Source organism: Carassius gibelio, chromosome A14 (assembly GCF_023724105.1).
Source record: "Carassius gibelio isolate Cgi1373 ecotype wild population from Czech Republic chromosome A14, carGib1.2-hapl.c, whole genome shotgun sequence".
NCBI lineage: Eukaryota > Metazoa > Chordata > Actinopteri > Cypriniformes > Cyprinidae > Carassius > Carassius gibelio.
In genome coordinates, this window is record NC_068384.1 from 7346738 (window position 1) to 7360499 (window position 13762).

The following is a 13762-nucleotide window of genomic DNA, read 5'->3' on the forward strand; positions in this document are numbered from 1 at the left end:
CAGATCAGGACTCCGAATCGCGTTTCACGAATCATTTGATCGGGGTTTCGGAGTTCGCTAAACATTTGACTCAGATCGGGACTCCGAATCGCGTTTCACGAATCATTTGATCGGGGTTTCGGAGTTCGCTAAACATTTGACTCAGATCGGGACTCCGAATCGCGTTTCACGAATCATTTGATCGGGGTTTCGGAGTTCGCTAAACATTTGACTCAGATCGGGACTCCGAATCGCGTTTCACGAATCATTTGATCGGGGTTTCGGAGTTCGCTAAACATTTGACTCAGATCGGGACTCCGAATCGCGTTTCACGAATCATTTGATCGGGGTTTCGGAGTTCGCTAAACATTTGACTCAGATCGGGACTCCGAATCGCGTTTCACGAATCATTTGATCGGGGTTTCGGAGTTCGCTAAACATTTGACTCAGATCGGGACTCCGAATCGCGTTTCACGAATCATTTGATCGGGGTTTCGGAGTTCGCTAAACATTTGACTCAGATCGGGACTCCGAATCGCGTTTCACGAATCATTTGATCGGGGTTTCGGAGTTCGCTAAACATTTGACTCAGATCAGGACTCCGAATCGCGTTTCACGAATCATTTGATCGGGGTTTCGGAGTTCGCTAAACATTTGACTCAGATCGGGACTCCGAATCGCGTTTCACGAATCATTTGATCGGGGTTTCGGAGTTCGCTAAACATTTGACTCAGATCAGGACTCCGAATCGCGTTTATCATTTGATCGGGGTTTCGGAGTTCGCTAAACATTTGACTCAGATCGGGACTCCGAATCGCGTTTCACGAATCATTTGATCGGGGCTTCGGAGTTCGCTAAACATTTGACTCAGATCGGGACTCCGAATCGCGTTTCACGAATCATTTGATCGGGGCTTCGGAGTTCGCTAAACATTTGACTCAGATCGGGACTCCGAATCGCGTTTCACGAATCATTTGATCGGGGTTTCGGAGTTCGCTAAACATTTGACTCAGATCGGGACTCCGAATCGCGTTTCACGAATCATTTGATCGGGGTTTCGGAGTTCGCTAAACATTTGACTCAGATCGGGACTCCGAATCGCGTTTCACGAATCATTTGATCGGGGTTTCGGAGTTCGCTAAACATTTGACTCAGATCGGGACTCCGAATCGCGTTTCACGAATCATTTGATCGGGGTTTCGGAGTTCGCTAAACATTTGACTCAGATCGGGACTCCGAATCGCGTTTCGCGAATCATTTGATCGGGGCTTCGGAGTTCGCTAAACATTTGACTCAGATCAGGACTCCGAATCGCGTTTCACGAATCATTTGATCGGGGCTTCGGAGTTCGCTAAACATTTGATTCAGATAGGGACTCCGAATCGCGTTTCACGAATCATTTGATCGGGGCTTCGGAGCGAGTTTGCAAAACATTTGATTCAAATCGGGACTCTTTTAAATTAAATTCTAATTCTTATACTGCATCATACAAGTGTTTATTTGAGTTAAATATTTCGATAATCATGTAAGGAAACGAAACCATAATTTGATAAGTTTACATTTTCATAATTTTCAAATATTCTGAGAGACTGAATTTGGGATTTTCCTTAGTTGTCAGTTATAGTCATCAAAATTAAAAGAAATAAACATTTGAAATATATCAGTCTGTGTGTAATGAATGAATATAATATACAAGTTTCACTTTTTGAATGGAATTAGTGAAATAAACTTTTTGATGATATTCTAATTATATGACCGGCACCTGTGTATATATATATATATATATATATATATGTATGTGTTTGGTCATTGTCCTAAATCTGCTCCAGGCATAACCTTTTATAAAAACTTGATTTTATAATTTTTTTTTGCTCAAAATGTTGCCCCTTCTATTAAACTCACCCACTTTCAAGTGTTTATTAAAAAGAATGCATGAATCTAGAATGAAAGTTTTGTTTGTCTGTTTACATAAGCAGAGGTTCTGTTATTTTTGACAAATTGCATGTTCAGCTATTCATGCAACAAAATACTCTTCTGGGGGCCAGGCAATGTTTGTGAAAATGATCAAACATTCAGGCGCTGGCTGGAAACTTAAAAAGAGTGAGTCAACATTCACATCTGACTTTCATAACATGCTGTATTTTAAAGTGAATCAGAATATTCAACGAGTAAGTTGATTTTATAAATCAAGAACTGATTGGATCGTGAGCAGTGGGCGTCAGAAATCAGGAGTCTGAATGTGAGTTAGTGAGTTTGGTTTGGTCCAGCTCCGTCTCCTCATCTGCTGTCTCCAGCCTACAGGAGTCTCCCAGTGATGAACACTACCTCCATCACTCGAACCTTACAGTTTAAACACGCAATCATTTATTCATTTAACAGGTGCAATTAACACATGTGCTATGTGTGATTTTGCATTTACCGTCAGTGAAAATTTTGTTAAAAATGTTTTTGAAATAAATGTCTCACCAAGGTTGCATATATTACAGTAAAAACAGGAATATTGTGAAATATTATTATAGTTTAAAACAGCCGTTTTCTGTGTGAATATCTGTTAAACTGTAATTTATTTCTGTGATGTGCAGCTGTATTTCCAGTCTTCAGTGTCACATGATCTTCAGAAATCATTCTAATATGATTTGTTGCATAATTATTTTTTTTTTGTGGAAACTGTGATATATTTTTTCAAGATATTTGATGAATATAAAGTTCAAAAGAATATAATTTTTCACTTTTGTTCAATTTATTGCAAACTTAATAAAATAAGATTATAATAACTTAATATTACTTGTCCCACATTTCTTAAACAGTAGAGTATCACAGTTTCCACAAAAATATTGTGCATATTTTTAATCAAATAAATGCAGCCATTAAGTGACTCCAAAAAATATCAGTTAGTGTATGCAAAAAAAATAAATAATAATAATAATAAAATGACTTAATTGCAGGCGACTCTTGGACTTTTTGAAAACATATTACTTAAATATATAGTTAAATGCTATCGCTATTGCATATACCCACAGTTATTGCCATAACCTTTATTAAATTCACATTACCAATTGCCAAGATTTCAACAAAAGCCTAAAACAATCCCTAACCAGTTATTTGGCTATGCATTGATTACATCTCTTCCCTTAAGACCTAGACGTCGTCAGCTGGAAAGATGATTCAAATCCTTACATAAGACAAAAACACGATATACGTACTCAAAAAGTAAACGGGGTCAGATTTGATTTCTTATTCATTTCTTTTCCGTCACATTACAGCAACATGGGTCACTTTTTCCTCTCGATCTGATGATAGTACAGTTTCTGAGATGTGATAAAACATGTGATGAATTATATAACACAACCAACCCATCAGTGCACAGACAGATCATGTTTCATGCACGATCAGTTTTTTTTTGAATGCATGTGTGTTTAGAGCTACTTCAACCCATTGCATGGTAGAAATCATGACCGAAAGAGCACATGATAAAAACAGCGCACTTCTATTTTGCATAGGCTTCGATATTAGGGTTAGAACAGCCAGACAGTGAACCGTACTGCTACTGTAAGTGTGATATCTGCTGTAGATGATTACACATCTGTCATTTCATCCTCCATGTCGTCTCCCTCCGCTTCACCTTCCTCCTCCTCCTCTTCCTCCTCCTCTGATGTCATATCCGCTTCCTGCACCTGGGACATGCACTTCTGACAGGAACAGACGAATAAGTAATTCTCCCTGAAAACCAGAGGGAAAGATGATGTGGTTTGGTTTGAAACAGCATTAGCTTATACTTTTATTAATTAACTACATGCACTAACAACACGGTTTGAATTAGCATGCAATTATGCAATTATTATTAAATCTTTCACACTCAAGTGTTCGGTCCAAGTTTAGATGATAATATGCATCAGATCTGGAGCTCAGAGACCGGCGATTCTTCTCAAGGTTTCACAGGAATAATGCGAGTATAATAAAGCCTCGCTGGAGCTGCTGCGTGAGAACAAGGCCAGCGATGGTCTCTGGAGCCGAGCCGGTTCACACTGAATCCTTAAACAAGGGATTGCACCGGTTTACCTCAAGATCTTGTGCCGGCTGTGGCGACTGCGCTCTCGCTGGCAGACGTCCAGGTAGCTGATACAGATCTCCTGCAGAAACACACCAGACAATCAGCAACGAAGCAATGCTGTCCTCCGTTTCATCACAGTTACTTGATGAACCGAGGGAACAGAGTTGGGCAGAAATGATTTTATTGTTTGTCAGTGGTCTTCTTTCCAACATTTCATTTTTCCAGACGCTCACTAACAGAGCACACTTCAAATTCCCGTAAAATCCTTTCTTTTTACGGGAGCTTCTTCTGCTCATCAAGGGTGCATTTAATTATTTATCTATTTTAATATGCATTCAAAATATGCATTCAAAAATTTGGGATCAGAACCATTTTAATATGTTTTTTTAAGTTTCTTCTGCTCATTAAGGCTGCATCTATTTGAGCAAAAATACAGCAAAAAAAATCTGTAAAATTGCTAAATGTTATTACAATATAATATAATGATTTCTATTTTAATATGCTTTAAAGTGTAATTTATTTCTGTGATGCACAGCCGTATTTTCAGCATCATTCCTCCAGTCTTCAGTGTCACATGATCTTCAGAAATCAGAATAATATGATGATTTATTATTAAACTTTTTGGAACCAGTGATACTTTTTCAGGATTCTTTGATGAATAAAATGCATTTATTTAAAATGCATTTTATTAGCCATAAGAGCTCCACAATAAGCTGTCATGCACTGCATGTCTAATATGATCTACAAACCTATTAAAAAATAACTCTGTGCAACATGAACAGTATTGCACAGTGAATGCAGGCTTTTTCAATCTACCAGAAAACTGCTTTTGAGTCTAAACTGTCGAAACCGGCTTTCGAACACATTACGAGCCTCAGCTTAGCATCTATTATCTAAGATGCTGGTCTGACCTCTCCAGGGCCGATGTCACTGAGAGCGTTGAGGTGGAGGAGGAAGTTATTGTCGGGGAAAGACGCCTCGGCGTTGGGAACGCAGCTGTGGTTACCTGCGAACACAGGAAACACTCATAAATCTTCCCCTCTCTCTTTGAGGAGCACAAAAACAGGCTTCATTAACAAAGCTGGCGTCTCAAAGCTAACGTGCATGCAAGAATTAAAACCAAAAGACACGAATAAAGACGGTTCTCACAAGAGCTCTGCAGCAGGAAAAGACCAGAGCCCTCGCAGTTGAGGAAATCGCCGGTTTCTGCAAAAAAAAATACTTTACGGAGTGGTCTAAAGGCACCAGATGTCTAACGCAGAGATATATATGGTGTACAGATCAACGAGCTTTATAAAAAGGTGCAAAATGACCTTTGTCGATGTCCTTGTACAGCTGGTCGATGAAAGCGTCCAGTTGCTCCCTCTGCTGGCCGGGAAGCTCCAGCGCGTCACACGCATGAACCCACTGACTCAGAGAACTACAGAGGAATATTACTCTACCGCACACACGTGTACGCTAAAAATACGTTTGCATTGAGGGGATATTACCTGGTGCCAATACCCTGACCGTTGGTCCCGACGAGGGCAAACAGAGAGCGAAAGCCTTCCGGAGTGAACCACTGTAACAAAGAACACAGTCGCTCTCATTTACACTCCATTACATGACATAAAGCAGTGATAAACCACAGAAACACTGTCTGTTTGACCAAATAACTGTCAGTTATCAGTAGATTTTCAGATATTGTATTTAAGAAAATATACATTAGGCTTCAAAATTTGTGTTTGGTAAAATTTCGTTAACACTTTATAATAAGGTCGCATTAGTTGCATTAACTAATAATGCGCAAGATTTATTAATCTTAGTTAACATTAGAAAATAAAAATATGACTGTTCACTGTAAGTTCATGTTAACCCAGACCCAGGAATGCATTAACTAACATCAATGAACTATACATTTATTACAGTGTTTATTAATAAAAATACAGTCTTCGTTGTTAATGTACAGTGCATTAACTAAATGTTAACAAGCACAACTTTTGATTTTAATAATGCATAGTGAATGTTGGAATTAATATTATGATTAATAAATGCTGTAGAAGTATTGTTTATTCTTAGTTCGTGTTAAATAAAGGAGTTAACTAATGGATTTATTCATTGGAATTATCAATGCAATGCTTTTTTGGGGCCGGTGATACTTTTTTCAGGATTTTTTTGATGAATAAATACAATTTGTTCAAAATGTAAATATTTTCTTACAAGATAAATCTTTGCTATCACTTTTTAACAATTTAACACATCCTTGCAGAATAAAAGTTTTAATTTCATTTTTTTTTTTTTAAATGCACTGACCCCAAGCTTTTGAAAATATTTATATTTTTAATAAATGCTCTTCTTTTTAATATTTTTATTAATCGAAGAATCTTGAAATAAAAGTATCACGGGTTCCAAAAAAAAAAAACAATTTCCAGCACTGATAATAAATCATCATATAAGAATGATTTCTGAAGATCAGAAGACTGGAGTAATGATGCTGAAAATTCAGCTTTGTATCAGAGAAATAAATTAAATTTTAATGTATATTAAAATAGAAAATTGTTATTTGACATCATAATAATATTACACATTTTTCTAGTATTTTTGATCAAATAAATGCAATTTTGATGAGCTTTAACACTTCTTAACAAATCATTCTGATCCAAACTTTTGACCGGTAAAGTACACAAATTATTATTATTAGTTTTTTTTTATCTTACCAACCCCAAAAGTTTGAACGGTGATGTATGATCATGTGACACTTTTGCTTCTTAACTAAATCAGTGAAGCCAGATGAAGAGCGATACACACACCTGACTGAGTCGATCCTCGTACAGCGCGGTGGAGAAGAGATTTCGCAGCAAAGACAGCTGTCCCTGAAACACAACAACACAGTTAGTGACTTAAGATGGGAATCAATATCTTGCATTGGAGAAATTATTCATTTGTCAGAACCATGCAATTAAAAAACCTCTCCAAACAGGCAAGAGTGAAGCATGACATTGAGATCTAATCAAATTAGCGGAGTCAAAAGTCTATACATGTACCTGAAACTTCTCTCCTAGCAATTTATGAACTATTTCCTCCTCTTCGTTTGCGGAGCGACTGCAGAAATGAGAGAACAACCTCTGCCAGCGCTCCTTATCTTGAGCCTGAAAAAAAAACTCTTAGCAATTATTTCACATCTACTTATGAAAGATTTTTATTTCACAATACTGATTTGTTTTTGTTTGTGGGTATCTCAAAATTCTGAAAAATGTGTCAGAATTTTAAGATAAAAAAAAAAAATCAGATCAATAAGAAAAAAAAAATTACCTGCTTGATGCTGGCCACCATCTTTGCCATTATCATGATACTAGATGTTTCCGGAGGGTAGTGCATGCTCCTGGATAAAATGCAAAAAATACAAATAAAATAAAGAGAGTTTAACTCAAGAGATTAGAGTCATGCATTTGAAGACCTCTGCACCAGCAGCCTTCAAACCCTCTCTAATGTTCTGCATACAGATGAAACGCTTTCACATTTCACATCATGTTTACAGTGAGCAAAAAGATCAGCAATATTATCACGGTATTCCTTTTCGTTTGCATTAACATTGAAATAATAACATTAACATGACGGTCGGATTTTAAACAAACAGAAAATATTGGTCGGGCGACTTACAAGATAACGTTCCACATGCTCAAGTAAAAAAAAAAAAAAAAAAAAAAAGTTTCATAAAATGATAAACCGTATATTCCAGCCTTGAAATCAAGTTTAGGAAAAGAAGAGCCATCATATGCATTTCAAAAGAATTCTACATAGGCTACATTACTCTCCGAAGAGTTTTTGAATGTAAATGTAACTCCTCTGTCTGACAGCAGGTGGCACTGTCTGGACTTCAGCGTGGTTTATGGTGAGATTTTCAGTGTATGAGAGAATATTTACCGCCAGGCGTCCTGCAGCTTGTTGAGCGGATGATCAGGATCCTGATGAGACGAGCCGAGACACAGGAGCCGGTGATACTGCTCCCATGCAGCCTGCCGGCACTCAGCACTACAGTACATCACCTGAACACACACACACACACTACAGTACATGAATCAAACCCTAGATGACATCAGGACGGCATGGTGTGTACCTGACAGTGAGGACAGGCCTGGTGTCGGTCCGGACGCACTTTACACAGCTCCGGATGAGGCAGACTGAGAGCTGAAAGACCGCTCAAGCGTCTGGCGTTCTCCTCCGCTGTCTCCAGAGCACGCAGACAGTGCTCACACGCTGAACACGGGACAGGAAACACACAGATATCACCTACACCCCTTTACCTAAACTCACTACTTGAGAGTTGTGTGTCTGTAGACGCTCAGTGAATGATGGGTTAAAGAGCGTCCCAAAGAGATCACTGGGAAATCACTTTCACAGACTTTTCCATGAACTGTTTCCTGTGAAAACACATCGCTGTCATCTTTATCTGAGCCTCGAACTCTAACACGCTCTGTTCTTACTGCTTATTCTATTTGTTTAAAAAAAGAAGCCTCTAACACTAGCATTTCTATTCTTTTGACTAGGTTTGTTTTTATTTAAAAAATGACTAACACTATCATTTCTATTCTTTTTCTATTATTGTCACTTATTTGTATTTTTAAAATGACCATCTAAATCTAGCATTTCTATTATTTGTCTATTCTATCTTCATGTTTTCTTTTGTATTCATTATAAAAAGACTCTAAAACTATAATTTTCTATTCTTTTGACTAGCTTTATTTTAATTTAAAAATAACTATCATTTCTGTTCTTTTTCTATTATTTTCACTTATTTTTATTTTTAAAATGACCATCTAAATCTACAATTTCTATTATGTTTCTATTATTTTCACTTATTTTTATTTTTAAAATGACCACCTAAATCTACAATTTCTATTATTTTTCTATTCTATCTTCATTTTTTCTTTTGTAATTATTATTTAAAAAAAGACTCTCTAAAACTAGCATTTTCTATTCTTTTGACTAGTTTTATTTTAATTTTAAAAATGACCATCAAACACCAGCATTTCTATTCTTTTTCTATTCATTTCACTTATTTTAACTAAAAAAAGACTCTAAAACAAGCACTTTCTATTATTTTCAATTATTTACACTTGTTATATTTTTATGTAAAAAATCACCATCTAAAACTAGCATTTTCTATTATTTTTCTATTCTATCTTCTTGTTTTAAATTTATTATAAAAGAAATGACAATCTAAAAAAAGCATTCTCTGTTATTTTTCTATTATTTTGACTTGTTTTATTATCATTTCTAAAGAAGAGACATTCTTTTGACACTAGCGTTCCCTCTATTCTATCCTCTTGTTTTTCTCTTTATTAAAAAATAGAAAGAAAAAAATGCCTTGTTAGATGTACTGCATCAGGCTAACAGCACTCACATATTGGTTTTAAATGGATAAAAACATTTGTTAAATGACTAAATGTAACGTAAATGTGGAAATGATAAATTGCATGGAATTTTTAATACATAAAATAGAATTATAAATAATTCTGGTATCCCAGGGACTCAAGGAAACGGATAAATAAACAAGATACTGCAAAACGTCTTTTATCCCATAAAACATGATCAAGAACACCTGTAAAACTAAAGAGAAGTGATGTATCGGTGCACTCACCTCTGTATTTGTACAAAGCATTCCACAAGAACTGAGATGAGACCAGAGGCTGCTCGATGAAAATAGTGTCACCCTTCTTGAAAGGTCTTTTGGCGAATAATCCTTTGCCCTGAGGAGAAATAATTTAATAGTTACAAAATTACATATTAGCGTTTGCTGTCTAGAGCATGTCCTTACGCACGACTTAATTTTAGAGCGCGTGTTTTTGATAATTTGGCACAGTTTCCATATTTAGGCATGAGATGAGGCTCCGCCGGCAGTACAATCAAAGAAAACCCGCTTAATAAACACAACACAACTCTATTATCTGAGGAGGATGGGTCTCTATCATGGTGTTATCGTTCCATACCTTGACTTTATCGATAAATCGAGCCTCCACGCTATTACTGGCTTTGGCAGGATCCACGCAGCGAGAAAACATGTCATCCACGGGCGCCGCCATGTTGGATATTTACATATTGACCTCCAACCTCTCGGCTTGACCAATGGTGTGCGAGTACGAGTCTCTGACGATTTTAAAATATATATTCTGGAAGACAATTTTGGTGCTGCCTGTCTTTTTAAAAAATAAATAAATAAATAAATGCTACGCATGAAAGAGAAGGTTTATCTGGTACTGCCTAATAAAAACGTAAAACTGTGGCGAGGCAACTCAACCGTAACTAGTGACGTGAATGAATCGTTCTAGTGAATGAATGAATCTTTCTGAATCGGATCTTTTGCCTTATGGACAGTTAAAGAACAAATGAAACATCACGGTAATATATAAGTTGTATACACACATTTTAATGAGTTACGCTTTATTAAAACTATATTTAGGTTCTTAATCACTTTTGTGTGTATTTTTGGAGCTGAATCAGGGCTGCAACAAGTTGAACCGGAATACATAGATTAACAATAAACACCCTTATTAACTCAATTTAAATTTCATTGGAATGTTTTAGAACACGGACAGCGAAATTACAGCATGTTAAGACAATTAAATTATGTACTTAAAAAAAAAAATTATTACTGACTCCAAATTACATGGAAAATTGGTAATATAATCAGACTACTGTTTGATTACTTTTGACCAAACTTGTTTATTTAAATACAAGAATTAATTTAATGAAAAGAAAATCATTAATAAAGTCTTAAAAATGTACAATTTAAATAAATGAAAACATCTTTCAAAATAAAACACCTACTAAAACGAAATAACCAGCATGGCATGTGACTTAAATTAAATATAGACCTTTTAGATGAAAGAGGTTCAGATCAAAATAAGTTTGGGTATGTCTGTATCTCTCTCTCTCTCTCTATATATATATATATATATATATATATTTATATTTATATATATATATATATTTTTTTTTTTTAACATGATTTTGTTCATTTGAAAGACGCCTCATTGGCCACTCGACCGCACGTCAACGTCGCCGCCATATTGGAACGGGCAGCTCTTATAACTCTCAAATCAGGACAGAAGAAAACGTACCTGACTCATCGACAGATTGGACACCTACAAACCGTCACACGATAATAAAAACAGATCTCGGGGTGTTATCTTTCACAGGTAAGACTCAGCTGTTCTTTCTCGATGTTTCTGGTCATTTTTAACATTATGTTGACAGCTTAATTAACCACCAGTGTCAGACTATTAATAAATAGCTAGCTGAGACTTTATAAGAATTCAAAGTTTAAATGAATTCTTACGTTTTACCTTATATTGCCATTTATATAATAAACTAAGTGATGTTATGAGCACAATATACAGAGTGAGCACTTTGACTGTCTAGATTAATGATGGAGCTAAAGCTTCTCACTTTAATTTCACTACCGTTACTTATTTACAAAGATTAAGTGGTAAAACTTTAGAATACTAGTCCTTTAGTTAATGTTAGTTAATTCATTAACGAACATGAACAAACTGTGAACTTATTCTATGTATTCTTTTTTCTTCCCTTTTAGCCATTTGCAAACAGGACAAGGACAGCCTTAAGGGAAGCTGTTCTCTGCATTTCCAAGAGACAAGACTATACCTCCCTAGACTAGTGTTGTGTTTGTACTAAACCCAGAGCAGCCCTGAATGAATCGACAGAATGACCCAGCGATCAATCGTTTGAAAGCATTAATTTATACCAGAAAACAAGACAGAAATACTAAGGAAGAAAATCTCTGCATTAATCACTTTAAAGCATCATCTTTTTAGCATTCAGCAGAAGAAAGAAACTCATACAAAAAATATATAATTTTTACATTTTATATATAAAAAAATATATATGTAAAATAAGCACACACAGTTAAACTTTTATTCCTAAGTAGTAATTCCCAAAGCAACCAACTATGTGTCATTGTTGTTAACTAAGACTGAAACTACTAAAAACTGTTTTCTGTAATTGAAATAAAGCTAAAGTAAAATGATATAGATAAATAGTGTAAAAGCTACTACTAAATATTGTAGAAACTTAATTTTCTGTAAAGTTGCTTTGCAATGATTTGTAAAGTAAAAACAGTACTAAAATTAAAGTAGTAACTTTTTACACAAAAGTTGAAATGCTAAAATTATTAAAACTGACATGAACATAAAGGCTAAAAAATTATAATAATAAAACTAATTCCTAAACCTCAAACTGCAACGATGAGGCTAAAAGCTATATGCTATGTGTCACTCTGAGTAAGTGCTGTAACAGTTTATAAAGACCTTAAATGTTGTTTGGACGCCAGAACCGTGTGTGTGTGTGTGTGTGTGTGTGTGTGTCCACCTGGATGTTCCCGTGTTTGGCTCCTGGGATGATCTGAATCCTCTCAAAGTCCCTCCCCAGGATGATGATGTCACAGTCAGAGTAGTACGCGTGTCCCACGAGCCCCGGACAAAACAACACACACAGTCTGACACTGATAATCACAGAGAGTTCTACATATCATCTGAATGTATTGTTTTGCTACATTTTTCTTTATTTATTTTTAATCGAGGAATCAGAGTTTTAAATGTTTTCATTTACGGTTAATAATCTCTGCTGCTGCTGTTACACTCACAGTCACGAACAGCTTGAATCATCTGGACTTTTTGAGTCAAATATTTTGGATTTTTTTTTTTAAATTTTATTTTATATTATTTCTTAACATATCAGACAATATCTGCCTTCATTTTGCATGCATCTTGTTTATTCTCGCTTATAAACTTTTTGTTGTTTTTGTTGTGTTGTTTTTTTATCATAGCGTCTGCTAAATTAATAAATGTAAATGAAAACTTATCAAATTATGGCTTCGTTTTTTGTTCCTTACATGAATATCGAAATATTCAACTCAAATAAACACTTGTATGATGCAGTATTAGAATTTAATTTAGGGTCCTGAAATACCCTGAACACTGCACAGAGGTTAAGATGACCATTGTTACAAAAATAAAATAAAAATTTAAACTCATCCTATTTTGTTTTAATATTCCCTTACTAATTTATACAGTTACTGATGCTATGGACTGTGGGATTACTAACAGGCTTTTAACAAAAATCAGTCTCTAAACCTCTTTTCTCTTTATTAAAAGTTGATCTGGACAAGTACATGATAGAATCAAATGTTTTGCAAATCCGCTCGAAAGACCTGATCTCAAATGATTCGCGAAACGCGATTCGGAGTCCCGATCTGAATCAAATGTTTTGCAAGCTCCGAAGCCCGATCAAATGATTCGTGAAACGCGCTTGGGAGTCCCGATCTGAATCAAATGTTTTGCAAGCTCTGAAGCCCCGATCAAATGATTCGCGAAACGCGATTCGGAGTCCCGATCTGAATCAAATGTTTTGCAAACTCCGAAGCCCGATCAAATGATTCGTGAAACGCGCTTCGGAGTCCCGATCTGAATCAAATGTTTTGCAAACTCGGAAAGCCCCGATCAAATGATTCGTGAAACGCGATTCGGAATCCCGATCTGAATCAAATGTTTTGCAAACTCCGAAGCTCCGATCAAATGATTCGTGAAACGTGGTTCGGAGTCCCGATCTGAATCAAATGTTTTGCTGTGGGTTTTATTGTTCTGGGTCTGAATTTGGGCTCCTGGGGTCTCAAAAAAGAAACATTTTCAATATCCAAGTGCATTCAAATTACATTACATGAATATGTTACAGTTA

The 13762-nt window shown here is 35.8% G+C and overlaps 1 protein-coding gene across 1 annotated transcript; it reads right to left on the bottom strand.

Annotated features, from left to right (window-relative positions):
• Positions 1 to 3199: 3199 nt before the first annotated feature.
• LOC128027377 (histone-lysine N-trimethyltransferase SMYD5) lies at positions 3200 to 10150 on the bottom strand. The gene is made up of 13 exons (XM_052614943.1): positions 10000 to 10150; positions 9651 to 9759; positions 8127 to 8266; positions 7934 to 8055; positions 7322 to 7391; positions 7054 to 7158; positions 6820 to 6882; positions 5521 to 5591; positions 5344 to 5450; positions 5180 to 5236; positions 4942 to 5036; positions 4039 to 4109; positions 3200 to 3699 (listed from the first exon to the last, which is right to left on the bottom strand). Exons 1-13 carry the CDS (start codon positions 10090 to 10092, stop codon positions 3555 to 3557), a joined length of 1248 nt encoding a protein of 415 aa, XP_052470903.1. The 5' UTR covers positions 10093 to 10150; the 3' UTR covers positions 3200 to 3554.
• Positions 10151 to 13762: the final 3612 nt, after the last annotated feature.

Bases quoted from the DNA above. Each gene is read 5' to 3' on its own strand.
- LOC128027377 (XM_052614943.1), bottom strand. From the start codon at position 10,092: ATGGCGGCGCCCGTGGATGACATGTTTTCTCGCTGCGTGGATCCTGCC. The intron at 8,267-9,650 runs GTGAGTGCACCG...TCCCGTGTTCAG, and splicing joins TGCTTTGTACAAATACAGAG to CGTGTGAGCACTGTCTGCGT. The intron at 8,056-8,126 runs GTACACACCATG...GTGTGTGTTCAG, and splicing joins AGGCCTGTCCTCACTGTCAG to GTGATGTACTGTAGTGCTGA.